The sequence below is a fragment of the Myiozetetes cayanensis genome, unplaced genomic scaffold (genome assembly GCF_022539395.1).
Source record: "Myiozetetes cayanensis isolate MyiCay16 unplaced genomic scaffold, myiCay2020 scf16, whole genome shotgun sequence".
Lineage (NCBI taxonomy): Eukaryota > Metazoa > Chordata > Aves > Passeriformes > Tyrannidae > Myiozetetes > Myiozetetes cayanensis.
The window spans coordinates 11830366-11856834 of NW_026087270.1; the positions used below are offsets into that span (position 1 = coordinate 11830366).

At 55.0% G+C, this 26469-nt stretch overlaps 1 protein-coding gene across 4 annotated transcripts; it reads left to right on the top strand.

The window, feature by feature from the left end:
• The first annotated feature begins 431 nt into the window (after window positions 1-431).
• Window positions 432-26018, top strand: KIAA0513 (KIAA0513 ortholog). 4 transcript variants are annotated; one of them, XM_050311729.1, is made up of 13 exons: window positions 432-550; window positions 14663-15167; window positions 15965-16064; window positions 16594-16667; window positions 16789-16859; window positions 17393-17600; window positions 17984-18024; window positions 18468-18549; window positions 19137-19214; window positions 20836-20865; window positions 23258-23338; window positions 23637-23731; window positions 23843-26018. In XM_050311729.1, exons 2-13 carry the CDS (start codon window positions 14806-14808, stop codon window positions 23890-23892), a joined length of 1272 nt encoding a protein of 423 aa, XP_050167686.1. In that variant the 5' UTR covers window positions 432-550; window positions 14663-14805; the 3' UTR covers window positions 23893-26018. The 4 variants fall into 4 exon arrangements, with proteins under 4 accessions (XP_050167686.1, XP_050167684.1, XP_050167683.1 ...); XM_050311727.1 differs by lacking the exon at window positions 432-550 and adding an exon at window positions 1964-2602; XM_050311726.1 differs by lacking the exon at window positions 432-550 and adding an exon at window positions 9633-9791.
• Window positions 26019-26469: the final 451 nt, after the last annotated feature.

Consider the following 26469-nt stretch of genomic DNA (forward strand, 5'->3'; position numbering starts at 1 on the left):
CCTCTCCAGCTTTCTTGGAGCTCCTTTAGGCACTGGAAGGGGCTCTCAGGTCTCCCTGGAGCCTTCTCTTCCCCAGGCTGGATCACACCATCGAGGCAGGCGAGTATCCCCTGGGATGCCAATGAGATCTCCCAGAAGTGATGCCATTTCAAGGGCAAAAAGACAAAAAAAAAGGTCCCCAAAAAAACCAATCAAACCAAGGTGAACTGAAGTTTTAACCAAAACTGTCTCTGTTTTACCTGAAATGGAGCTGTTTGGCAGCGGGGAGGAAGGGGCTCTGCAGGGATCCCAGGGGATGCAGGGCTGGCTGCTCTCCCAGCCCAGAGCGGGTGCAGGCAGCAGCTCCCTGTGACGGAGGGGACAAAAATAGAAACTTTCCCTCGAGCGGGGAGGAATAATACTTTTCCTGACACTGTTCAATAGCCTTGAGGCTGCAAACGTGGTGATAAGCAGCTGTTTGCCTGTGCTCTGGAACAAGCGTGGTTTATCTCTTCCTTGTTCCAGCCCTGGAGGAAAAAACCCAGCGATTTTGCTGCCGTGGGACCCCCAGGTCTGTATTTTATTATTTCTGTATTCCAGCAGCATCTGGAGATTTCACTTGAATTACCAACCCTGACACGGCCCCGCCGTGCTCTTGGATTAAAAGCCAGAAGCAGGAGGTGCAGGGGAGCTCTGCAGGTTTTTGGGAGAGGATGATCTGGGCCGATCTGACTCCTGAGTAAGTGGTGTTTTGGGGATTTGGGAAGTCGGGGATGTGGGTGCCCATCCGGGCCGCTCCCCCCGGAGGTTTTCGTGGCGCCGGGAGGAGGAAACGTTTGCAGCCGCCTGTGCAAACAAGAGGCCCTGAGGAGGAAACACAGCAAGTCATGCTGGGGAAAAGCCCAACCTCCTTGTGCAAAGCTCAGGGCTCCAGCAGGGGATTAAATCCCAGGTAAAACTGGGGTTTCCCCCTCCCTCTCCTGTTCTGCCCCAAAACTTGTGCTTTCAGGTGAGGCGACGCTGCTGTCTCGTGCAGGACATGGCAACGTTGGTTTTAACGGTGCAGAGTTTGGCAGGCAGGAGAAAGCCTTCCCAATACCCTTCATAAAAGATTTATATTAAATATTCAGCTGATTTTAGGAATTTTATTAGCCAGCAGCTCTGGGTGATGATGTCTATAACACTTTAGTGGCTGCAGCCTCTTGCAGCACCAGCACGGCGCAGGTTTAGCTGAGTTTTTCCCTCTATAAAACTCCTCAAATCCCCTCCTTTGCTTCCCATCTTCCCTGATGCATGGCCGATACAACCAGAGGCTTTTCCCAGCTTCAGCCCATCTCAGGGAAGCAGGATGACATTAAATTCAAAACAAATTACTTTGTGCATTCGAGTGAGGCTGCTCGAATGCATTTTCTTTCCCTAATGACGGAGGCAGTGGGAATTGCAGCACCATTAATTCCTGCTTTTGCCTCCTGCGAGTTGTCAGGGACTCTCCCCCTCGCCTGGTAAATACCTCATTCGTTGTGTCGGATGCTCTGCTGTGTCGCTGGGATCCTTTGTACAACCTCAGTGCTGAAAAATACCCCCCAGCAGCCTGGGAATGCTGTGGGGTGAATCCCGGAGCTGCGGGATGCAGCAGGGATGCAGAGTTTACAGTGAGCTCCGGAAGAGACAGCCCAATCCCAGCATCCCACAGCGTTTCCTTCTGTTTTGTGCCTTTTGAACCCTTTGGGGTTCCTGGCTGTCGGTGCAGGGTGAGGAGATGGGGCAGCTGCCAGGCTCCAAAGTGTTTCCAGCCTGGAGGAAGATCAGCCGTTGTGCTGGCTCTTGGAATGGGAAACTGCCGCTCAGAGGACAATAAAGGTTATTAAATGTCAGGGAGAAATAAAGCTGCCTTTTTTTGCCCTTTTTTTTTCTGTTTTTTCCCCCTGGCTGCTCTGGTTTGCAGGTACTTTGTGCCGCAGTCAGAGCAGTGGGAGATGGGGATTGGAAGCATCTGCCTTGGGGCATCCCATCGACTCTGGATTTGGGATGGAGGGGTTACTGCTCAAGCATTTGGGGGTTCCAGCAACAGGCCAGGGACCTCCAGACAGATTAAATGGTTGCATTCCCTTCATGGGCACAGTCTCCCAGGGGGTTGAATAGGTTTGGACTTACATGTGGGATGCATCCAGCCGGCTGCTACCGTGTCTCCAACTCTTTGCCAAGCACAGGGTGTCAGTGACAGCACGAGGGGTGGTGACACCAGCTTTGCTGGCCTCTGCCACACCTCCTGTCCCAGCCCTGTGCCCTCGTGGCTCTGGCAGCAGGAGCACCAACAGGTCTTTCCAGTCCTGCCCGTGGCTGTGTTTTAGCACACGGTGCCTCCGGGAGCTCCCATCGGCACGTCGGCAGCGGGGCGGCACCCGGAGAGAGGGAAAAGCACCAGGTGCATCACTGCCTCACCTTGTTTGGGCTTTACTTTGTCAGCTGTAGCTTTAATTAATCATTGGACACCGGTAAATGGTGGCGGAACTGCCCCTGTCACGCCAGGCTGTGTCCGCCCGGGACTGGGCACGCACGGCATCGCCTCTGCCAGCCACTTCGGGAAGGAGCAGCTCCAGGAGGCACCGTCCAGGGGCTGAAGGTAAAGGGCATTTGGGGGCTTGGAGGGCAACCTGGGGAGCGGGCTGGGGCTGGAGAGACCCCTTGGGGCACCTGGAGGGTGGGTGTCACCGTGCGTCACAGCTGATCCCACCTGGCAAAGCTGCTCGAGTCTGCTGGGAGGAAATATTGGGTGCTGACCTGCACCCCCCATGGCAAGGAGGAGGTGTGGAATGGTAAAAGTTGGCACATTTGGTGTAGTTTGGAAATTGGGCATTTTTTTTTGGGGTGGTGAGAAGGGCGACCCCAGTGGTCAGTGAACAAAGTGCTGCTCCCATAAGACCCCACACTGCAGAGTCTCTCCTGCTCCCCCTCAGGGGCTCATCCACAGCACCACTGTGATATATCCATTCCCTGGATTTGTCCTTCCACTGATGCCTGGTCCTGGTTTAACAGATGGCTGGAGTGACAATTACTGCCTCCAAAGACGATATTTATAAATTCCTTGTTGGGCTGTTATCCGGCATGTGATGGAGCTTTACACAAACAGAGAGCTGGGAGTCACTGCTGGAGCTGGGAAGGAACTAACAGTGCACAAGGCACTTCCAGAGAGCGTGGGGGGTTGTGCTGGGGAAGCAGCTTTGGAGGGTGCAAGTAAAATCATTGAATCATGAAACGGTTTAGGTTGGAAGAGACCTTAAAGATCAACTTGCTCCAAACCCAACTCGAAGTGAGTTTGGTTTAGGTTGATTTGGTCTCTGTTAAGAAATGTCACTCAGGGGTGACTGGCTGGGTGGCATCTCATCCCATTCCATCTCAACCTGTCCTATCCCATCTGATCCCATTGGGAGGAACATGCTGCATCACAGAGAGCTGCAGGACTGTGAGGTGGAGTTGCCTCTCATGGCTCCTGGAGTTAATTTAATTGCTTTTATCCTCTTCTTGGTTATGTTGCTCATGAATTTGGAAGCTCTTAATGCAAAACAATTAGGGATGGAGTTTCCTGGGGGTACAGTGATTCCCTGTCTGGAAATGCAATGGTTCCTTTGTCCCCTCTGTCCCTGCCCCTTGCTGCTGACCAGGCTGGTCGATGGCAATGCCGATGCTCTGGGTGCAAGGTGGGGATTGCAGAGGTGCTGGTGATGTTGGGAAGGAGAATGGGGAAAGCAGGGGGGTCACACCTGAGCAGGATGCTCAGGAGAACATGGGTGAGGTGGCCTGCTCAGGAATCCTAGTCTTTGTCAGGATTTGTCAGGAAATAAACCCAGGAAAATAGCATTCAGTCCTCTGCCAGCGTGTCATGCCTTTAACACCTGCATTTCTGGGCTCAAGTCATCTGTCCCCTCGAGCCAGTGATATTCCCTTTGGTGCTGTGCCCTCTGCATCTCCTGAGCACCCCCTGCACTTGTCCTGTGCTCATGCCCAAATGCTCTGGGGATCCTGGGGCTCCCCCACCTCCTCTCCTGTGTGTGGGGCAGTGGTGAGGGACCATGCTCTGTGGGACAGATGGTGTGGTTGGAGGTGATGCTTATCCATGGCTTCTAGTAACTGAGCTGGGAAAGGGAGAGGGGACATAGGACACAAGAGCTGTGCTGGGCAAGCGCTGAAGAGTCACAAACACTGCAGGTGTCACCAACAGCTTGTTTTGGGGAGGCTGGTGGAGGCACAGTGAGTTTTTTTCCCAGTGCTGAGCTGCAGTCCCAGGCTGCCTTTCCCCATGAATCCCACTGGTTTGCATGAACCAAGGGATATCCTGCCACGCCAAGGCTCCTTCCATGCTGCTCTGGGAGCCACCACATGATGCTGCTGAGGTCCCCAGCCCTGTGACACCAGGACAGCAGAACACCAAGCTGCAATCTTTGCCTTCCCAGCAGCCCCACGCCCGCTCCTCACCCATCCCTCTGCCTGGCATGGGCGGGAAGGATCAAAACCACCCTCCTTCCTCCCAGCTCTGCCGCTGCTGGTGCACCATGTGTGGTTTTTCATGCTCTCAGGGACTGGTTTACCGGGATTGAATTCCCCTGGAGCTCTTCCCCAGGGCCATGTGGACTTGCAGGAAGCGATGGTGGTTACGAACGCCCACGCAGGCCCTGGATATTCCTGTACTGAGATTTTGGTGGAGCCAAACATGATCTGGGTGTGTCTGGAGGGGAAGCAGAGGGAGAGGAGCCCCCCAGTCCTGCTGCTCAAGGCTGTGTGAGCTCAGCCATCTGTGTCTCCCGTTATAAAAGGCTCAGCTTTCCTTTTAGGAAAGAAAAAACAGGCTTCCTCTTCCATGGCACAACTTTTTGGTGCTCTGCAGATTCCAGGGAGGCTGAGGGTAATTACAGCACTTTCATCCTCACTCGCCTGCCTTGCTGAGCTCCTCTAGCACACGTGCTGTGACAGATGTTTGCTCACTGAGAGGACCCCGGGGAGACACGGGAGGGTTTTTCCTCCCTAAAGGAATTAGCATCGCGGAGCTGTGTGGCTTTGACAGCCTGTGGCAAGCTCTGCTTTGCTCAGCGGAGGGTAAGTCGTGTCCCCCTGACATGGGATCCAGCTGTGGGATGGCCTCAGGGAGGGCACGGCATCCCCAACACAGATCCATGTGCTCTGGCATCTTCTGTGCGAACAACACACCCAATTGCCGTAGTCTGGGGCTTGGTTTGTAACCTGGATCCCAGCTGAGATTTAGAGAGAAGCTAGAGGTCAGCACAGGGCTTGACCCCTCCAGGTCTTCCCCTGTGCTTGGATAAGGTGGAGAAAACTCTTTAAAAATACATAAATCTCAGCAAAGGGGAACTCCTGGCTGTGTCTGGCTCTTTTACACCAGCACAGAAGGAGGTTTTCCAGTGGTGTGACATGCAGGTGACGTGCCCGTGGGATGTGAAGCTGGAGTGCAGGCATATCCCTGTCCTCAGCCACTTCCACACATGAGGAGAAGGAAGCTCTGGTGACTTCTGCCTTGGAGAGTCAACCAGGAATAAGGAAACAGAAAGATTTTCCCAACTGCTGTGCAAACAGGGGCGTTCAGTACAGGAGGGTCCAACTTAATGCCATAAACCAGATTGGATTAGGAGGGATTTGCAGAGGGACAGTCTGGAAGAGCAGCTTATTTAGGTTTTTAGCAGCCGTGTCACAACCATGCGTGGTGTGGCAACACGCTGTTGCATTGTGCTGGTGTTGGGGTGTTGGGTTTGAGGGCTCAGGGAGTGGCCTGGAGCTCTTGGGCTGGGCAGGGGACTCTGGGCTGGGAGAGGGCTCTGGAGGACAGATTGGCACCAGGAGCCTGACATCTTCCTTGTCTTGGGAATCTGAACCAAATCTTTTAGCCCATGGGATCGAGGAGGGTGAGTATCCCTTGGGGCTCAGATGGTTTCATGCTATGCGTCTTTTTAATGCAGATTGATTTATCCTTGTGCAAGAGACTTGGTGATGTTGAAGTATCTTGTTGCTCCTGTCTCTCTCTGTGTGCCTTGGCTCTGGTGTGCTGGTGGCACAGCTCTACCCAGAGGAGTTGCCCCTCTTTTGAGGGACTCAGCCCTCACTGTGGGGCCGGCCTGGTCACTGGTGTCACAGGACCTTGGCTTTGGGGCTTTTGTCAGAGCTTTTATTTTGTTTCTCCCTGCTCTTGCTCTGCCCCCATTCCTTATAGTGGGATTTTGCATCATGAGGGGCAGTGCAGGGGCAGCACAAACCTTTTCTCTCTGGTGACCAGTGACAGGACCTGAAGAAGTGACATGAAATTGTGTTAGGGGAGGTTTAGGTTGGATATCAGGAAAAGGTTCCTCATCCAGAGGGTGGGTGGTCACTGAATAGGCTCCCCAGGGCAGTGGTCACAGCTCCAAGGCTGACAGAGCTCAAGGAGTGTTTGGACAATGCTCTGAGGGACAGGGTGGGATTGCTGTGCAGGGCCAGGATTTGGGCTGGATGGTCCTTCTGGGTCCCTTCCAACTCAGGATACTCTATTATTCTATGGTCCTTCTGCCATCCAAACCCTGGCTCCTTCCCAGAGCTGCGGCTCTTCCTCTGGCCCTTGTGCCTGGCCCCACTGCACAAGGGCGTGAAGCAAAAAATTGCCCAATACCTTGGTAACTTCCACAAAAGAGCTGCTTCCTGTTGTAGCTGCCGAGCAGGTGGGGGTGTCACCCTCTGCTCAGCACCCACCCTCCTCTCTGCCCCCCTCCTGGTGCTGGAGATCCATCCCTGGCAGATGCGAGCTCGGCTGTGTCACTGCTGCTGCTGGAGCCGTGCCGTGTTGTGATGGGGAAGGGAAAATAGGGCACTTATGGTGTGTGTGACAGACACAGCCACCCCCGGAGCCTTTGTCTGCAGAAAGGGAAGGGAGTGATGAACACCCACGTCAGAGGCAGCTCTCCCTGTGCCAACACTGCAGCTGCAGCCCCAGTGCTGGTGGGGCCATGGGTGCCCATGGAGCGCACTGAGGAGGGAGGTGGATGCTGGAGGAGAGGAGAGATGTGGCTGCCAAACAGGGAGGCTGTGGGGGATAATTTTGGGCTGAGGGTGGAGCTTGGAGAGCGTGTTTTTGGGGGAACCACCATGGAGTGGTTTCCGCAAGCTCCTCGAAAAATTGTCAGCATCTCCTATGGGTGCAGGAGGGTTGATAACCCAACATGACCCTTGGTGGAAATGGGCTGCCCTGGTCCTTGGCTGCTTCCAGCCATGGCAGAGTAATGGGGCAGGTGATCTCCCAGCACCTTGTTAAGTGGAATAATTCCTGGGGAGGGCTGTGGGTTGAGGTGGAGGAGGTGGAGGTGAAACAGGTGGAGGAGGTGCAAAACTTACTAGAATCATAGAATGGTTTGGGTTGAAAGGGACCTTGAAGGTCACCCCATTCCAACCCCCTGCCATGGGCAGGGACACCTTCCACTAGACCAGGTTACTCCAAGCTCCGTCCAACCCAGCCCTGAACACTTCCAGGTGCCAGGAGCATGTGTGCTGGTGCACTGCTGGGGTTTCCATCTTCCGTGCTCCAAACCCTGGGTCAAGAGCAGAATCAACACATAAAAATAAATAAATAAAGATCAGGCATCCACATGAAAACACAACCAGTGAGAGCTGGCAAGGGGGAGACACTAAAACCCTCCCCATTTTGTTATATAAAAATTGGGGATCTGGGAGGTGTTTTTACAAGTCACTTGCAATTTCTGAAGTCTAGCTTAATTATAATAATCACCCCCGGCAGACAGTCGATTAGTGATGCTCTCAGATTTCTGCTGAGCTAAAACATTGTGTCACAAGCGCCTTGTTTCCTCCGTGGGCTGATGTGATGACGATGGGGGGGGTGGTAGCATCCCCTCTGTGTGGGGTTGGAGAGGGCAATGAGCAGTTTCACACTAATTGGCACCATCTGAGCTCTCCTGATGAGGATGTTCCATGGCAGGAGTGACTCACTCGTCTCCCTCACTCCTGCCTGGCTCCAGAGGACTGGAAAGCCTGCGGAGGACTTTGACTCTTTTCCAAGGGTGCCCTATGTGGCAGCACCTGGGTTTGGCCAGGCTTTGCCAGGGATGCTGCAATCCTCACCCCAGCATGATTTCCCTGGGTTCATACAGTTTGCTGCCCATGGGCCATCCCCCAAGGCATCTCCAGAGTGGGGGGATGCTGTTCCTACAGTCAAGCCTGGTTTTTGCTCCTCAGGGGGATCAGAGCAGGACTGGCTACTGCTGCCAGTCCTTCAGGGTGTGCTGGGTTGGCAATCAATGTTTCCCTGCCCATGGGGGATGCTCTGATGCATGGAAAAGCACTCTGCTCAGGGTTGGGGTGATGCTGGAGCAGGGAGGATAAGCAGGACCAAGGATACTTGGCTGACAGAAGGGGGGGTGCGATTCCAGCCTCCCCTCGTTGTCAGGGAGTACCTTCCACTGCCTGGAGGGGCTGCTGCTCCCCCAAACCCTCAGAGAGACCTGCTGGGCTAATGCAGGCATTGCCTGAGTCCTTTTGGGAGGGCTGAGATGCTCTGGGACTGATACTGGCAAGGGCAGAAGTGGAGGGGTTGGTGGCCTCCTCTACACGGTTGTTTAATTCTTTTTGTATTAGAGACTCTTTGTCATTGAGAGCACCCCAAAATTGCCACTCAGGCTTGTAACACACCCTCCCAGGATTCTCACCCTTTTCCTTTGTCCCATCTATTGCCGCAAAAACCTTGGAGTATTTTCTCTGCGGGGCCAGGAAAGAAGCTGGACCCCATTGGTGTTGCTCTTCAAGCAGGCAGCAATTCCCCTGAGCACTACCCTTGTCCCATTGCTGCACCACCCAGTTCCTCCTCCCCACTGGGACTTTCCTCCCTCTGATCTCATTTGGCATCTTTTTTCCCCCCAGTGTCTCACCCGGGGAGGAGCAGAGCAGGTAACTCACAGTCCTCAGGGGGTCTGAGTGATGGGGAGGCTTTAAAACCAGCTAAAGGTGATGGAAAGGGCTGGAGAACCCTCCCTTTGATGGGGACTCCACCTAATTTTGGTTAATATTTCAGATGTCATTATGTACAGGGGCTTGCACAGGCTGTTTTGAGTGGTAGAATTCCCCTTTGATGGGGACCCACCTCATCTTGGTTAACATTTTGAATATCTGCATGTGCAAGGATTTGGACAGGCTGTTTTGGGCCAGAGAATTCCTCTTTGCAGGGACACCACCTAATTTTGGTTAATATTTTGAATATTTGAATATCTGCATGTGCAGGTGCTTGGGCAGGCTGTTTTGCTCTCAAAGAACTCTTTGAGGGGGACTCCACCTAATTTTGGTTACTATGTCGGATATCTGAGCGCACAGGCTGCTTTGGGCCGGGGAATTCCTCTTTGATGGGGACGCCACCTGATTTTGGCTATCATTTGGGATGTCTGAGCGCACAGAGCCATTGCACAGGCTGTTTTTTGGGGGGTGATGGTCTCGGTGTGGGGTTCCCCCCGGCGGGCACTGCTCTCCCGGGGGCTGCGCGCTGGAAAAGGGACCGGCGCGGCTCTCGGGAGAGGCATCGGCGCTCGGCCGGCCGTGAAAGCCGCGGCCAAATTACACAATGAGTTTTTTTCCCTTGCCTTTCCCGGGAGCCGCCAGCCGGGCTGTGCGCGCAGCCGTGCGTGCTGCGTGGGCACCCGCGATGCGCCGGGGCTCCGGAGGGAGGGATCGCATCGTCCCTGCCCCGCATCCACCGCCGGCGCCCACGCCGGACGCAGCCCTGCCCGATGCTGCCGACCCACCGGCGAGCCGAGGCGCTCCGAGGCTGCTGGGTGCAGGTAAAGGCGAAGGGAGGGAGGGAGGGAGGACGGGGACAGGGGACAGCAGCTCCGCTGTGACCCCGCGCGAGGACAGGCCTCGGCACGGCGGGGGTTTAATCCGTCCTCTTTCCCCATCTCACGCCGGGTGGTGGTAACCTGCTTTTCCGTCAGCACCCACCTCCCTTTAAACTGGGCACATCGGTTGGATGCATCCATCCGTCCTCCCCGGCAAGGATGGAGGGTCCCCATGTGCTCCGAGGGTCCCCCAGGCTCCACCGGCAAAAGGCTTCAGCTGTGCTGCCGTGGCGGCTGCATCCTTAACCCATCCACGGGGGCAGGAGGCAGCTTCTCCCGTGGGAGTGGGGGGCCGAGTGTGTTCAGGGCAGGGAAAACCACCCGTGCCTTTTGGGGAGCTCACTTCCAAAATACAGCCTGGCCCCCCGGGCTGAAATTTTGCTGGTGGAAATGGGAATTGCAGAATAAGTAGCTGCGTTTCGGGGCTCCTGGGGATGTGTGTGTGTGTGTAGTGGCGGGTGTAAGGGCTGTGCTGCTGCAAGTGTGAAAGGAGAAGCCTCTGCTCGGCACAAAAGCCCGGCTTACATAGCGCAGGTCTATTCAAGAGACATTTAATTCCCCTCTGAGGTCCAGGCGAATGGGGAGCTGCCATCTGGTGTCTGATGGCAGCGGGGGGAAAGGGCTCTCTGGGAAGCAGGGCAAGCTGGGAGCTTGCTGGGCTTCAGATTCCCTGGAAATGGCTCCGTTATTAGGGCTGAGCGAGATGGTTCTATGCAGTGCCCCGTGAGGGTTAAAGGTGGTTTGGGAAGGGGAAAGATCCTGCCTGTGCTGCCCACCCAGCAGCAGTGCCCTGACACTGGGGTCAGGAGAGGAGATGCCGCTGGGGCAAAGACCCAGTCAGCCAACACACATCACGTGCCAAAAATCCTCCTGCATCAGGGACAGGGACCCCAGTGCAGGCTCAGGGCAGAGCTGGGTACTGCCCCTGACATGCACCGAGTGTGTGTGGTCTCTGCTCCGCCTGTGCCAGCGCAGCTGAGTGCCGGTCGCAGCTCAGAGCTCCCCTGGCATTCGGGGAATTATCTTTATGAAGTTGCAGAGCTGTAATTCCTTGGCAGTGCTGCAGCACGGCTGCACCTCGGCGAGGGCACGGCTCGAGCCCTGACAAACAGGGAGCGGGTCCCTGCTGCCAGTGCCGGGAGCAGAGCGGATCCGCAGCGGGGACAGGCAGGCCCAGCGTGGGGGAGTTCCAGCTTTCCAAAGTCCCAGTGTTTGAGCAAGGAGGTTTGTGTGTTTGAACGTCTGTGGGGCGCTTGGGGAGGGGGTAGTTGCGGTACCTCCGGATTTAGGGTGGTTTGATGGGTCTGGCACTCAATGGGTCTGCGTCCCTCAGCCATGACCCTGCTGCTGGGGTGTTCTCCCTGTGGGAGAGACACAGGGGAACAAGATTGACCAGTTCCCTGGGAGGAAACAGGCTGTTCCCTTACGGCACAGGGAGTTTTCCTTGGCAGGCACACAGCTTTGCCCACGGTGCCTTTGCAGAGCCCTGGCGGGCTGGCTCAGCGCCTGCCGTGGCACGTGCTTGGCTGGGACAGACCCGTGGGTGCAGTGAGGTGGATGGTTGTGTGGTGTCCCCAGCAGGAGCAAGTGGCATTCCCACGTCAGACTCCACATCCCAGCTGCACGGTGGGCAACACAAGCCCCCGGGACCTGGGTGTGTTGTGCACAGGGTGATGGGACAAGTGTGGATCCCCAGGGTGGGCTGCAGTGTGGAAAAGCGCCAGCACTGGGAAATGGCACTTTTCCCTGTCCCTCCAGCAGTGGTGACTCCCTGTGTGTCCCTCTGCATTGGGGCTGCATCCTCTCCAGGACAGCAGGACATGGGATGGGAGGAGGCAGCAATGCTCTGACCGCCTTCCCGCAGGTCAGGAAGGACTTGTCCCATGACACAGCTGAGAAGCAGAAACGTGGGATGTGTTTAAACAACCTCTGCTGCAGAGCAGCCCGAGCCCTGCCCTGGCCAGGGCCAGATGCTGCCCACGTGCTGCAGGAGCATCTCTTGCCCCCGCAGAGCAGCGGGATGAACACAGCCCTTGGCATCCACAGCCCTTGGCAGGGCATGGATGCAGTGCTGGAGATCTCTGCGGAGCTCGTGGCTGTGTCCATGCACAGTGTCCCAGGGAGCAGAGCCATCCCCTCTGGACTGCCAAGCCGAGTCCTGTGAGAATATTAGTTGTTTTTTCCCCCTCTCCTGGAGCTGAATGTCCCCAGGGGCTTCAGAGCCCTTGAACTACGTGTCCAGGTGCCATCCAGCACCCAGGGAGCAGAGGGACAGGAGGGATGGACTCCTGCAGCTACAAGAAGAGAGACAGAGGTTTCTTCACTTTAATTACAGCTTTTAATCATCCTGACAGCTCCAGGCTGGAGCACCGTCTCCATCGTAGGATGCAGATGCAAGTGAGGGTTCGAGCACTGTCATTATGTGGGATGTCACCCACAGCCTGAGCTCATAACAGGAATTATCTGAGTTTGTCATCCAGCTCTGGGGACAGGGTGGGAAGGAGCTCATTGGGATCCAAGCCTTGTGTCTGGGAAGTAAGGACAGCTGGGCCTCAGACTGGCCAAATTCTGCTCCCCTCCGGAATTTCCATCGCAGCAAACCGGGATTGGATCCCACTTCCCAGGTGTGAGTTGCTCAGGTCCTGCATCAAACCTGGCCTCAGCATCTAGCACACATGGAAAAATCTCCAGGGGGAAACCATGCAGGGTTTAAGGGTGCTGGGAGATCCTTAAAGCTTATCTGATTCTACCCCCTGCCATGGGCAGGGACACTTTCCACTAGACCAGGTTGCTCCAAGCCCCGTCTGACCTGGCCTTGGACACTTCCAGGGATGGGGCAGCCACAGCTTCTCTGGGCAACCTGTGCCAGGGCCTCACCACCCTCCCATCCAAGAATTTCCTCCAAATATCCCATCTAACCCTGTCCTGTCAGTGTGAATCTATTCCCCCTTGTCCTGTCCCTCCAGGCCAAAGTCCCTCTCCAGCTTTCTTGGAGCTCCTTTAGGCACTGGAAGGGGGTCTCCGGTCTCCCTGGAACCTTCTCTTCATTGGTGCCAAAAGGGACTTTGCAACTGCCTTGGAGGAGGGAAGGGCAGGGGGCAGAGGGATGGACGGATGGGTGGGTACGTGGACAGCTGGATCACAGTGAGGTCCCTGCAGCTGGAGGGGTGGTTGGAGGGGTCAGGTTGCTGGGAATGCCGAGCTGGGCTTCAGCTGGCTGGCTCCCCACGGGCACCCTGCCAGTCCCTGCTGTGCTGCAGCCTCCGGGCTGCTCCTCTCCCAACAGAGGGAGAGGCCTTGGCAGCTCCCTGAGTGCAGCAGTGTCCGTGTGGCTCTCCCAGGACCCAGGTTTAGGTGTGTGTGAGGACAGAGTGTCTTCAGTGTGAGGGAAGGGGGGAGAACAAGGTGCCAGTGGAGGGGGAGGTGATCGCTTGTGGTGGGTGCATGCGGGTGTCCAAATTTCTGCCACCTGAGGTGACTTGACTTTCTGCCCCTGCTGTTTCTCAGCCCTGGGGACTCTGGGACAAGGGACTTTCCCAGCTGTCTGATGCTCAGGGAGGGTGCAGTGTTTTATTCGCCTGCTAATCTGTGACTCTCAGCACCCCACTGCCCCAAAGGGTCCCTGGGGATGGAAAGGAGGAGGAGGAAGATGCTCCTCCTACACCCCAGGGGTTATTTTCCCGGGGACACTGTACTCTGCTCAGTGAAACACATCAGATTCGGTTTTATTTTGAACTCTTTTTTGTCTGATGAACTGGACATTTGTCCTTTGGGGTATGCTAATAAATCTGGGTACTTTTGCTCTGGGGCTGGTTGCCTGTGTCCTGGGTTCAGTTCCCTGGAAGGCAGTGGGGCTGTGTCAGTGTTGCTGTCGTGCTGGGTTTGTCACTGTTACCTGTCACCTGTGCTGCTGTCTCTGCTCCTGTGCCACCCTGTGCTGGCCCCGTGCCTGGACGCTGCAGGGGGACCACTTGTACCGGGGTCTCATCTCAGACACCATCATTTGCCACCTCCTGGGGCAGAAATGTTCTTGCAGAGGACGTGAGTGACTCTGTGATGAAGAAGCATTCAGGGCAGCCCTTTCTTTGCCCTTTTTGCTGCACAGAGCTGCTGTGGTGCTGCCTGGGATGGGCACGTGCTGGAGTATCGCAGTCCATCGCCAGCAGGTGCTCCCAGAGCAGAGCTGCCTGTGGCCTCTGTACCTCCTCTGCAGGACCTTTGCAATCTGGGTTGGATGCCAAAAGTAATTATTTGCAGTTCAGAATCCTATGTCCTCATCCCATTACAGTTTCTGTTGTGTCCAGCATCCCCTTTCCATTCCCCACTTAAGTCAATGTGTGTTTAGTGCTGGGGTGCTCCACCCCAGAGATGATCCCATTTCCAAATGGGGTCAGACAGACCCATGATCAGAGAGGAGGGCAGGAGAGAGTAGGGTGCTTCTCCAGGGCTGCCCTGGAGTATCCCCAGTGTGTTGCCAGCTGCTGGCTCACGCCAGCCCAGTTTTACCCGTCAGGCCGCGAGATGTCACATCCCGAATATGACATATGGAGCTCGGACTCAAATTGTCTCTTTTCTGGGCTAAAGGATGGAAAACCCTCTCAAACTGTGCTGAAAGCACACGAGCACTGCATGGGTTTGCTGATTCACATGGCTGATGGAGAGCAGCCAGCCCTGTCTGCCTGGTGTGTCCCTGTCCTGTCCCTCTGCTGCTGAGGGATATCCTGGGGACATCATAGGTGGTGGCCTTGCCCAAGGTCCATGGTGGTGGTTCTCTGGGGACCTGTCCTCACTCTTGTCCTTCCTCTGTCTTTCAGATGTCCTGTGCTAACCTGTCCCCCCTCAGAAGGTCCTGCCTGCCTTAGCCAGCATCCTGCCTGCGATGGCCTCGACACCTCAGTGAGGGGCAGAAGGACGAGGAGCAAGTCCCCCCAACACCACCACATCCCCCAGGAGAGCCATGGAGGCCCCTGTGGATGTGCCTGTGGGGAACCTCATTGACTTTGATGCCGAAACGCCCGCCTGCGACCCCTCAGAGCCCACTCCTCCCACTGCCCCCAGTGACAATGGGCACCCGGGGGATGCAGGGGACGGGCACCTGGGGGACACAGGGGATGTGGCCGGGGAGGAGAGCGATGCCACCGAGTCGGCGGACAGCGAGAATGACATGGGTGACTCCCCCAGGCACTGGGGTGGCTACCGCCGCTCCTCCTCCAACGAGTCCTTCTCCTCCAGCCAGAGCACGGAGTCGGCCCAGGATGAGGCGATGGCCGAGCGCCGGGAGTTCATCCGGCACTACGTGGAGAAGATCTTCACCGGGGGGTAAGCAAGCAGGGCCAGCGAGTGCTGCTGAGCCTGCTGCCAGGGAACATCCCATGTGATGAGATCTGGCTGCTTTCCCACTCTGAGAGCATCGGTTTGTGTCCTTCTGATGCAGCTTGTTGCTCCACAGCCTCGGAGCTAAGGGAGCATGCAGGCTTTGGCTGAGCGCATCCTGGGCACATCCCAGCTCATCTTCCACCCCCATCTTCCCTCCCCTCTTCTTTGTCCCCTTTCCCGTGCCAGGGGCTCACTGTGCCAGGGGGCTCATCGTGCTCATTGTCTCCATCTCCTCTCCCCACTGCACATCTCTGCTGATGCCTGTGCAAATGCCGGTGGCTCACACATGCCCTGGGACCCCCTAGGCAGCCCTTGGCTCTGCCCCCAGCCCTGCATCCCCCCAGCTCTCATCCCTGTGGTCTCCCTAACGCGGTGTCTCAGCGTGTCAAGCAGGATGGAGCAGACGGAGCGTGATGAGCAGCAACAGGGGTTGTTTTCGCTCTGGGGCACCGCGCCTGTCTCTGGAGCTCAGTTTCTGCTCGCGCTGTCCTTGGCTCTTCCCTTCTCCCTCTGCCTTTGGTTTCCCCCCTGCCAGGGAGGAATAAAAGAGCAGCGTAAGCCGAGGGATGACAAAATGGATGCTTCCATTCCCCTCTTCCCCTGCCTTCCTCCCGGCATCGCAGCGCCGGGATGCTGATGCTGAGGGATGGTGAGGGGGAGCGCAGCTGTGCTGGCTGGATGGGGGATACCTGTCACGTCCTCTGCTTTAGCAGTGCTTTTTAAATTTTTCCTCATTTCAGAGAGGATTTGGACCAAGAGGAGAAGGCCAGGTTTGGTGAGCTCTGCAGCAGCGAGAACGGGAAGGGCAGGGAGTGGTTCGCGAGATACGTGAGTGCCCAGGTAAGGGGAGTGATGGGGAGGGAGCGGGGATCTTGCACTAGACTTTGGAACAGCCTGGGCAGGAGGGTCAGAATCACAGAATCAAACACAGAATCACAGAATATTCTGAGTTGGAAGGGAGCCACAAGGATCACTGAGTCCAGCTCTTAAGTGAATGGCCCATACAGGGATCAAACCAGGCCAGGGGAATTTAACCGTACCCTAAAGCAGTATTTTTGGAGGGCAGAAACTTTAGGAAAGGAAGGAACCTCACTACAGGGAGTACAGGAGTAAATAAATGCATCTTGAGGCAGTTGAATATGTACTTAGTGCAATGTGAGAAAGAATTAATTTCTTTTATTTAAAATTAAATCCCACCGGCACTCAGAAATGCCCTGTTCCCTAAAAGAGCCATCCAGAGAGGCAAACCGCTGTTTCTGAGGGGGAGCCAAGCTGTGTGTACTCTTTGTCCATGTCCCATGGTGGAGGTGCCAGGGTGGGCTGAGGCTGTTCTTGCTGCTGTGCTGAACCCTGGGCTCTGTGTCTGCAGCGCTGCAACTCCAAGTGCGTCTCAGAGCAGACCTTCTACCGCCTGATGCAGTCATTTGCCCTCGTGCTCTTTGAGTAAGTCATGGGGGGAATCTGGGGCTTTGTTGCAACCACCAAAAGCCCCTGAGATCAGAGCCATGAGGCTGTTTGAGTTCCCACCACTGGGTGTCTTCACTGAATCCTCCCTCCATGCCAGGTGTCACCAGATGGATGATTTCAGCCCTGCCAAGAACCTCATGACCATGTGTTTCACCTACTACTACATAGGTAAGAGGCATCTGCAGCCTTGTGCAGGCTTTGCTGGTGCTGGGGACCTGTGTGACGTGAGCGCTGTGCATGGGAAGCGTGGTGGAGGGGCACCCCAGCTCGGCTTGTTCTGGGTGACACTGATACTGAGTAGAAAGGAGTCTCCAGGTCTGAGAGCCTGTGGAAACCTGATAGCTCGTGGGGATGCTGTTTGTCACTGCCGTTGGCATTGGCATTCTAGCCAGGGTTGTTTGTATGTGACAACCCCCAGACGTTCCCCGACCCTGGGGGTGGGATGCGAACACCCCAGCCCAGAAGCACCTTGGCTTGTTGCTTGGTGTGTGGTGGCCACTCCTCCATGGGGGGCTGGATTTTCTGTCCAAAATGTGGATGAGGATAAATACCTACAGGAATTGGGGTGAGATGGGATCTTGGATGTTTCCATCCATGCTCCTGATCTTCGTGGTGCATCTTGTAGCTGGGAGTGGGTCCCCCAGGTGCTGTCAGCACTCAGGACCGTGGAACTCACTGAGCTCCTGATGTATTTCCCCCAGGCAAGCCCCACGCTCTGCCCTTGGAGGCCAAGGAGAAGCCCACGGGCAGCATCGACTCGTACCTGAAGTCGGCGAACACGTGGCTGGCAGAGAAGAAGGACATCGCAGAGCGGCTGCTGAAAAACACATCAGCCAAGACAGAGAACGTCAAGGGCTTCTTCGGGGGCCTGGAGACCAAACTGAAGGGTCCTACCGCCAAAAAGAGCGAGTGGGTACCACTGCGTTGGGTGGGCAGGGTGGGCTGGGGCTGTGACCAAGACAGGAACCTCCTGGGCTACCATGGCCATGGGAAGGTGGTCTCTAGCCTTGTCCCATGCCTTGTGCGTTAGTCACTGCCACCTCATGGTCTGGGAGTCCTGTGCCCCTTGGGTGTGGAGTTACGTGGTTCCAGGATCGTGATTTGCATCATCTCTGTCCTGGATCTGACTGGGAGGGACACCACCATCTCCTGGTCGGTCACCTTTCTGGCCCCAGGGACAGTGGCATGGGAGAAGGGGGTCTTTCAAATGAGGGTACTCCCTTCACTAGGGGTGGCATGGGCTGTCAGGGGGACAGGATTTTTGGGAGCTGACACTGTTTTCCGTGCCACAGAGAAGGTGAGGACAAACCGAAGGAGAAGCTGAAGAAGACGGGTGAGTGGAGCCAAGACTGCTGAAGTGGGCGTGGTCAAGGCACCCTGGGGGAAGGATAGATGACTGGAAATGCTGGAGTTCCTTGTTTTAAAACAATCACAACTCTTGTCCTGCAAGGAGCTTGTCCTCAGTGTCACAGGCTGCAGAGGTTTGGGCATCCACTGCCCTGCGCTTTTGTGGTGCATCAGTCTCCCCCAGTAGCTGTGTGTGCTGCCAAACCAGTGGTCCAGAACCTTGAGTGTTAGTGGGCTAATATCTGCCCACAAAAAGCAGCCAAAGCTCCTCTTCATGTTGCTGTGGGTGTATTGAGGATGAGTGTTTGGTTTGCAAACCCTCACTGCTTCTCGCATGCCAAGCTGGGAGGGGGGGGAACACAAAATCTTTGCTCGGGGGGGAAGGTGGGAGTCATCCAGATGTTGGCATGTGACTGTGTCCCCTCTCAGTTTCTGTGCAGAGCCCAGAGGAGGAGGAGAAGAAAGGAGAGAAGATCTACCTGTACATGCACCTCAAGCAGCAGCCGATCTGGTAAAGCCCCCAGGGCGAGCTGGTTCCTGCCTGGCATTGGCCTCCATGGGGAGGGGGTTTGTCATCCCGTCCCACATGTTCTCCAGATGTTCATGAATGCCTTTAAGCTGCTGCCTCTAACAGAGGTGACCTTGGGCTTTGGCACATCCCTTGTGCTAATGAGAGTGTGTTTGCAGCCACAAAAGAGCTGGTCCAAAAATGGGTCAAATCTGCCAGACTTTTTTGGGCCATCCTTGAGTCACCTCCTGACCCCTGGGAAGTGGGTGAGCTTGGCCCTGGGAGGATTTGGGTACAGGCTTGGGGGGATTATAGAATCATAGACTGGTTTGGCTCGGAAGGAACCTCAAAGCTTATCTCATTCCACCCCTCTGCCACGTGCAGGAACACCTTCCACTAGACCAGGTTGCTCCAAGCCCCATCCAACCTGGCTTTGAACACTTCCAGGGATGGGGCAGCCACAGCTTCTCTGGGTAACCTGTGCCAGAGACTCACCACCCTACTTGTAAAAAACCCTTCCTTCTATCTAATCTAAATCATCTGTCAGGGATGGGAGGTGACCTCCCCCAACATCTCCCTCCCTCCTGCAGGCACAACCTGCGGTTTTGGAACGCCGCCTTCTTTGATGCCGTGCACTGCGAGCGCAGGAAGCGATCCCCCACCACCAGGTAGGACATTCCCACTGGGAAAAGGAGACTCTGTGTCCCCTCCAGGCCACCCAGGGTCTGAGGCCTAAGCATAACCAACCATGGGGAAACGCTCTGCTTTCCACCCCTGACTGAAAAGCTGCCGGGACCACCAGGTGGTGGGGTGGGCAGGTGAGATCCACATCCTCTTAGGGGTTTGGGAGCATGAAGGTTTCTCGTGCTTATTTTGCACTTGTTTTGGAAGAACAAAGCCCTAGAGGTGTGCCCAGAAACCCCAGCCAGGGTTCAGGCTGTTGGTGCTGTTTGCCAGCAGATCTGGGAGATGCTTGGTGCAGCCCTCAGGGAGGTGCAGTGGATGGGAGGGGACATCCCGTGTCCCTGCTGTCCCTAGGATGGTTGCGGTGACCAACCCTGGGGAACCAGCAAGGACGAGAACTGGGGATGGCAGCAGGACCAGCCCTGAGAGCTGGGAGGATTGAGACAAACCCTGCAAGGGGAAGGGGCTGCTCGTGTCACAGAGTGGCTGTGCCTGGGCATGGGGACCCCCGGGGTGCAGGGGTGGGTGAGACACTCTCCGGGCTCGTGCCTATCTCTTGCTCCACCACGGGGCTGCCGTGAGGGCTCAAACAATTCCCTCCTCTCGACTGCAGTTTCCCTGCTCTGAAGCCAGACCCTCCCGCTGTCTGTGAGTGCCCTGAGGCTTTGAGCTCTCAGGGTGAGAGTCCTCGAGCTCAGAGCATTCGAGCAGCTCCTTTTCTGAGCACTGACAGCACTTCTTGAAGCAGCCAGTCTCCCTGTGTCCTCCCCAAATCCTGAGCTAAGCCACAGAAGCTCTGGCTCTCACCCTGGGATGCTCTGCCAGGCTCAGTGCGCCGATCAATCCCTGTTTTCCTCTTTATTGCTCTTCCTTTTTTTCCCTAGCAAGCACTGAAAGAGCCTATTGAACAGTAATGGAACCATAACTGCATTTGCTTTGATTAAGCCCCAAATTAGCAGCAGCAAATGTCTCACAAGGACATACGCCACCGGCAGCTGCTCTCTGCTCCGGGTGCCTTTCCCAATTAATCTGATGGCTGAGTCTGCCTCTGCTGCAGAAACAAGCCTGACTAACAAATGAGCTGTGGGAGCTGCAGCCTGGAGTACCCTGAGCATCTCAGAGGGGATTGGAAGGTGGTTGTGACCCTCCCTGTAGTCCTCTGCAGAGGATAACAGGAGCTACTGGGTGAGCTGGGGTGCTATTTGATGGACTGAGGATTGGAATCCCTGGCAGGAGAAGGTGGTTGGTGAGGGCTGGGTTTGAAATTCCAGGTTGGTGCTTGGCCATGGCAGGTGTCCAGAGGGTCCCTGGGGATGGGGTTGTTGCCATCTCTGTGGGGTGCCCAGGGCATCTCTAGGGTGGCCGGGTTTTGTCCTCCCAGGGCTGCAGCAAGACCTGGGAAGGATTTTTCTCCTCTGTGTGGGGAGGGCGGGGAGGGGGGAAAGGAATCAGAACTAAACTCCTCTTTTTCTCTCTCTTTCCTCTCTCTTTGCCTTCTAACAACCTTCTTCCATCTCTTCTTCTCTCCGTTCCCCTCCATCCCTCTGTCTTGCATGATCTTTTCACGCACCACTTTTGTCGGCCCCGTTTCTGCTGCCGCTCCAGAGGGAACACTGGGGAGGAAGAGGAGAAGAGGTGTGTCTGTCCCTGTATTTCCATTAGTGTCCAGAGGCTGATGCTCACTTCAGGTCCAAATCCTGCCCTGGGGAGGGGAGTAAAGTGTTTTAGGGGGCTCTGAAAGGTCCTTTCTCCACTGGGGAGGAACGACTGTCAAAGATTTGACCACAAGCATCACGCTCTCCAAAGTGCCAGAGAGGTTTAAATTGGTTCCTCTTTAATGTGTTTTTTGAAAAGGAACACGAATAGTTTTAAGCTGTGAGATTTTGCTGGGAACATATCCCTCTGGGCAGGTTTCGGACATGAACTGAGTCTCTGTGGAGAAAGCATTCCCCTCTCCTGTCCTTCCTGCTTGCTTCTGGCTTCTGCTGCCACATAGAGGTGCTGAGGATCCTTTGCCAGCTGGAAAAGCTGGTTCCTTTTTGTTTTCTTAATGCACTCTTGTGCTGCCATCCCTTTATAAAATTTAAAATGCAAATGGGGGCTGCATGTCATGATTGGGAGCATGTCCTTGGAGCCACATCCATCCGTGCCTCGAGCTGGTGTCGGGGCAGAGGACAGTCATTGCTCCTTGCTGGAGCGAGGGATCTTGGAGCAAATCACTCCAAGTGGTGGCAATAGCAAGAGGATGAGGGTTCTTTGAAGTCTGGCTGTAAATCTTCCGCATGGCTAAGGAATGTATTGGCAAATTGATAACTCAAATACTGCTCGGAGCGAGCACTGCTCAGGTTTGCTGTGAGGGGAAAAATGCTGCTGCTGGAAGAGGGGTGATGCTGAGCAGTTGATGAACAGTTCTCACCAGTTCCAGGCACTGCAAGGCTTTCCTGGATACCCCAAAATACAACCCCACAGCGCATGGGGTTGCTCACCCTGAGCCTGCCCTGCTGGGCCACAATGAAGATCAAAGGCTTTGAGTGGAGCCACATGTGGGTTTTCCCCCTTTCCAGGCATGTTACTCCCCAGTAATAAGCCAGAAACACAGCCAGTTTTTTTTTGGGGGGCACTTTGATAATGTTTTTTATCCCTCCTTCCTCCCTCAAAAACATAAAAAGGCAGGAAGAAAAATGTTACAAACATGTTTCTTCAGTAAGCGAGCCAATGGGGCCTGTGAAGTTTTGCTTCCAGATTTCAAAGCCCCTTAATTTGAGTCTTCTCTCTTTTCAGCCTCCACATTTGGCTGTGGGTTTTATTTGCTATCGTGAGCTTTATCTGGGAGAAATTACACCTTTTTTTTTTTTTTTTTAAATCCTTTTAAACATATTGTATGTGTTTCCAGAGCCCTATAAATATAAGCTGGTAAATGAAGGCTCAGCTTAAAAGCTTCGCACTCCCAGGTTGAGCTGAGTTAACGAGGATGGTCTCCCTTCATGGGGTCAGCCTGGCTGAACACTCATTCTCTTCCAGTTTAAGCCACACAAATGTACACTGGGCTAAGCCAACCTCACTGAATTTAGGGTGAGACCCCCTTGTCCCAGCTGTACTTCCCACCCAACACAGACCCCCCCTGTCCTGCTTGGTGTTCCCGCGAGCTACAAATGTGCGTTCTGCTCCTGGTGTTCTCCTCTTCCTTCTCCTCCATAAAGCTATTTTTCTTCTTCCTATCCCTGTTTTTCCTTGCTTTTCCTTCTCTTATCCTTGGCTGTAACCTCACCTGACTTCTCAGGAAGGGCCTGGCTTCACTGTGGAGCTGTAGTTTCCCCGGCGTGCATGCACTGAGCCCCCCTGCCACCACCCCAGTGACCTCCCTGTGGCACAGGCTTTATCCCTGGGATGGGGACTCCTACCACTGCCTAGAGCTGGTTGCAAACATCTAGAGCTTAAAAACCTCCATCCTTTAAGCCAGTGCTGCAGTTGCAGGGAGCCGGAGTGGAGCTGGGTCATCCTCAGGGCACCTCTGGGATTTTGGCACATCAGCCCCGGAGAGGGGCCATGGGGAGGGGTATGGGAACCCCCTGAGCTGTTGGTGGGGGAGGTATGTTTGGGGAGCAGCTTGCTTGGGGTTCAGGGAGTTGGAGCCCTGCGGCACATGGGCCTGGTGCCCCCTCTGACACCCCTTCCAGTTTGGGAGGCTTCAACAGAGCCCTGCTGGGATGGCTGTCCCCCTGCTCCTCCTCATCCCCCTTGATGAAGTAATGGCACTGAAGGTGAGCTCTGTGCTGGAGGGGTCAATGCTAGTTTTAGCTGTTAATCAGGGCCTTTCAGGACAAAGTCAAGGCTGAATAAGACCTTTTCCTGGGGCTTTGCCCCAGGGCAGGAGATCTGCACATGGATGCAGGCTGCGAGCTCATCCAGCACAAGAGAAACCCTTGATGCCCTCCTGTCCTCCAGCAACAGGGCGGGCCTAGGGTGGGAGAAAGCAGGCAGGGGGTCCTGGGGTGACAGTGGTGCCAGAGGGACTTGTGCCTTTCAGGGAGAAGTGGTGCCACATGACGCAGGAGGAGCGTGACGACAGCCTGCGCTTCAACGAGAATATCACCTTTGGGCAGCTGGGGTGAGCAGGGCGTGGGGACTGGCCCTCCCTGGGGACCAGCTGTGGGGGGGACACCTGACAGATGCTCCCCCACTGGGGACATACCTTATGGTGTGGTGGGTGCTTGAAGCTTCCCCTGGGAGCTGCTCCTGCCCCGTATATTGAATACCCAGGTGCCAAAGGGCCTGGGAGTGCTCTCCCACAGCTGAGCACCATCCCAGCACCCGGCACAAGGGGCTGTGGAGAGGGAGAGGAATGTGGGGGGAAGAAAGACCAGCTTGGCCCTTCCCTCACCAAGAGCATCTCTGTTCTCCCTCAGCACCTTCATTCACAACATGCTGGCGTTCGGCCTCAACAAGAAGCTCTGCAGCGACTTCCTGAAGAAGCAGGCGACCATCGGCAATTTGGATGAAGGTAGGGGAGATTCCCAAGGGATGTGCACCCCCTTCACGGGGTCCTGGAGGGATGAAGCATAGATGGGGTGGTTCAGCACCCTCCCAGAGCTCTTTTCTTTCTCCTCTGCAGAGCAATACAAGCTGCTCAGTGACCACATCGAGCAGATGGCCACAGAGTAGCCTCCTGGCTGGCACGTGGCGATGGAGAGACGGTGGCCGGACAGATGGGGAGGGGAGAGAAACCCACCTCCGGGGCTACCTGAGACTGAAGCTGGGCTACTTACAACAAAAATCACACACACAAGCTGCAATAAAACCTGCATGATCGTCCACCAAACTTTAGAGCTGCACCAGAGCAGCCTGTAGACATAGGAGCTGAAGAGCCCCCCGCCCTCGCCAGACCCTCCTGCCTCTATTTTCAGAGTAGACAGTCCCAAAAGTGAACTTTGTCAGTTAAAAAGCAAAACAAATCATGAGGGAAAACCAGAAAGAGAGTGACTGCGCAGCCCCCAGGCGCTCAGTCTTCAGCCCCCCATGAAAGGCTGTTGTGGTCTCCGGTGTTTGCAGCTTGGTGCTTTTCCAAGGCTGCCATGGGTGCTGGTAAATCCAGAGGTATCCAAGGCTGCTTTTCCCTACTGGCATCCCCTTGATGAACACAGCAGGTGCTGGAGCTGTACTAGGGAGGCAGGAGGTGAGGGCAGGGACCACATCCAGGTGCTGGGTTTGCATCCAGCCACCAAAGAAGCCTGTGCTGGGGGGAGCAGCCAGCTCTGCCTCCAGTTTGATCCATGTCCCTCCATAGTGAGGCACCAGATGCTGGCAACACATGGGTTTGTCCCAGCTGTTGAGGAGAGTTATAGGATGCAGCAGCCACTGGGAGGCTCTGGGTCACTCAAGTTGTGTTGTGTAGCCAGGGATGTCACCACTGGCTGGGGACATGGGCAGTGTGAGGGCTTGGTGGGAGCAGAGATGGGGCTGGCAAAGTGCTGCTGCTGTGCTCAGGATACAGCTCCTTGGGAGCTGGAGGGAAATCCTTCCCTTGGGAAACCTTCTCTGCACTGCCTGTGTGGTTTTGTACCTCTGGGCAAAGAGGAAATACAGGTTGCTCCATATCATTAGCCTGGATCAGTAGGAAAAAAGCCATGACCTTGGGCGGGATTGTGGGAAGAGGAGGCAGAAGAGAACCACGTGGCTTGGGAGGAGGCAGCAAAGCACATCATCCTGCTCCCTGCTGCCCTGTCAGCGTTGGGATGTCGCTGGATTGTGACATTTCCCAAAGCCTCCTGGCTTCCCGCAGCGACCGTGGTAGCAGATTAAGCGCTCTCCTTCCCCAGGCTGCTCCTCGCTGTCCCCTCCTTCCCCAGCCCCTTTGCTCCAGCTGATCATCCATCAAACCTGAAATAGCCCTGTCTTAAGGACATCTCCTGTTCTGCTCAAGGGATGGCAGCTCCCACTGTGCAGCATATCTGATTTTTCCCCATGGATCTTGGCATGGTGTTTGCAGAGAGGTTGGGGACATGAGGACATCGCTGGGGACACGGGGACATCGCTGCTCCCCTCTGCAAGGAGCATCCCATAGGGTCAGAAACCCCCAGCCCTGCACAGCCAAAGGTCCAACACTCAGTCTCACCCCAAAAACATCATCTTGAAACACAAGTCTAGGTTTCAAGAGACCGTCAATCTGTATTTCCCCATGCTGCCAGCTGTTTTCCTGTAGGATAAATAGCATAAAAAAATTTTTCCACGTATTTTTTTCCATGTAGCTCTTAGTTTCTGGTATCATTTCTGAGCATCAAAGTGATGCTTTTACCTAAGCTGGGCATCCCTTGCTGCTGGGGATGGGACTTGGCTCCGTGCTGGGTCTTGTCGGAAGGTTGGATCCAGCACTAATTTTTCCTTGGCCATTCCCAAACCTCAATAGAGTTACTGGAGAAGGGTTTTTGCCAGGGTGAGGGGCAGACTTTGGTTCCTCCAGCAGCCCCTCAGCTCCATGGACACCTTCCTGATGGACAGGAAGTGCTGGACCATGGGCAGCTCAGCATCCTGGAGCATCCCATCCCCATGGCATCCCTGTATCTGTCTCCACTCAGGTCTTCCCCAAATACTCCTTTGTTTCTTTATTATTATTTTTTTTCCAACATGAGAAAAGAAGTTCAGCGCTGAAGTAAATATTATTTGCATGTGTATTTTTCTATAAAAAATAATTAAAATCAAATAAAAAATATCCATAAACCCTTCTCGACCGGGACTGTGTGAAGGATGGGGTGAGAGAGAGAGAAACTGGAATAAATTACCTTAAAAATTCATTATTTTTGCTCAACTGTTGTCATGTGTTTTAATCAGTGGATCTTCTCCATACTTCCTGCTTGGCCTCGATGTCCCTGGTGCCTTCCCAGTTCTGCCCTCATCATCTTCTCTCTTTTGATGACCTATTTTTTAGTAGAGAAAAATTGATGCACCTTTTACAGGGGCTTTAGCATTTGCCCCGAAGCCAGAGAGGCACATGAAGGAGATTTAATTTTTATTTTCTTTTCCCCTGTGCTCTCAATCTCTGCCAGTCACCACTGAGTCGAGGACAGAGCTGAGATCCTGCTCTGGCCTCGGGACATTTGATTTCAGTGTATTTAAAAATCAATTACTCACTATTATCCTATTAAAAAAAGATGTTCCCTGAGGTTAACGGGCTGGGAGTGTCATCTTCCACCCAAGCTTCAGAGTCCACATTCCCTTGGGTCTCCATACAGCCAAGCTGAGCCT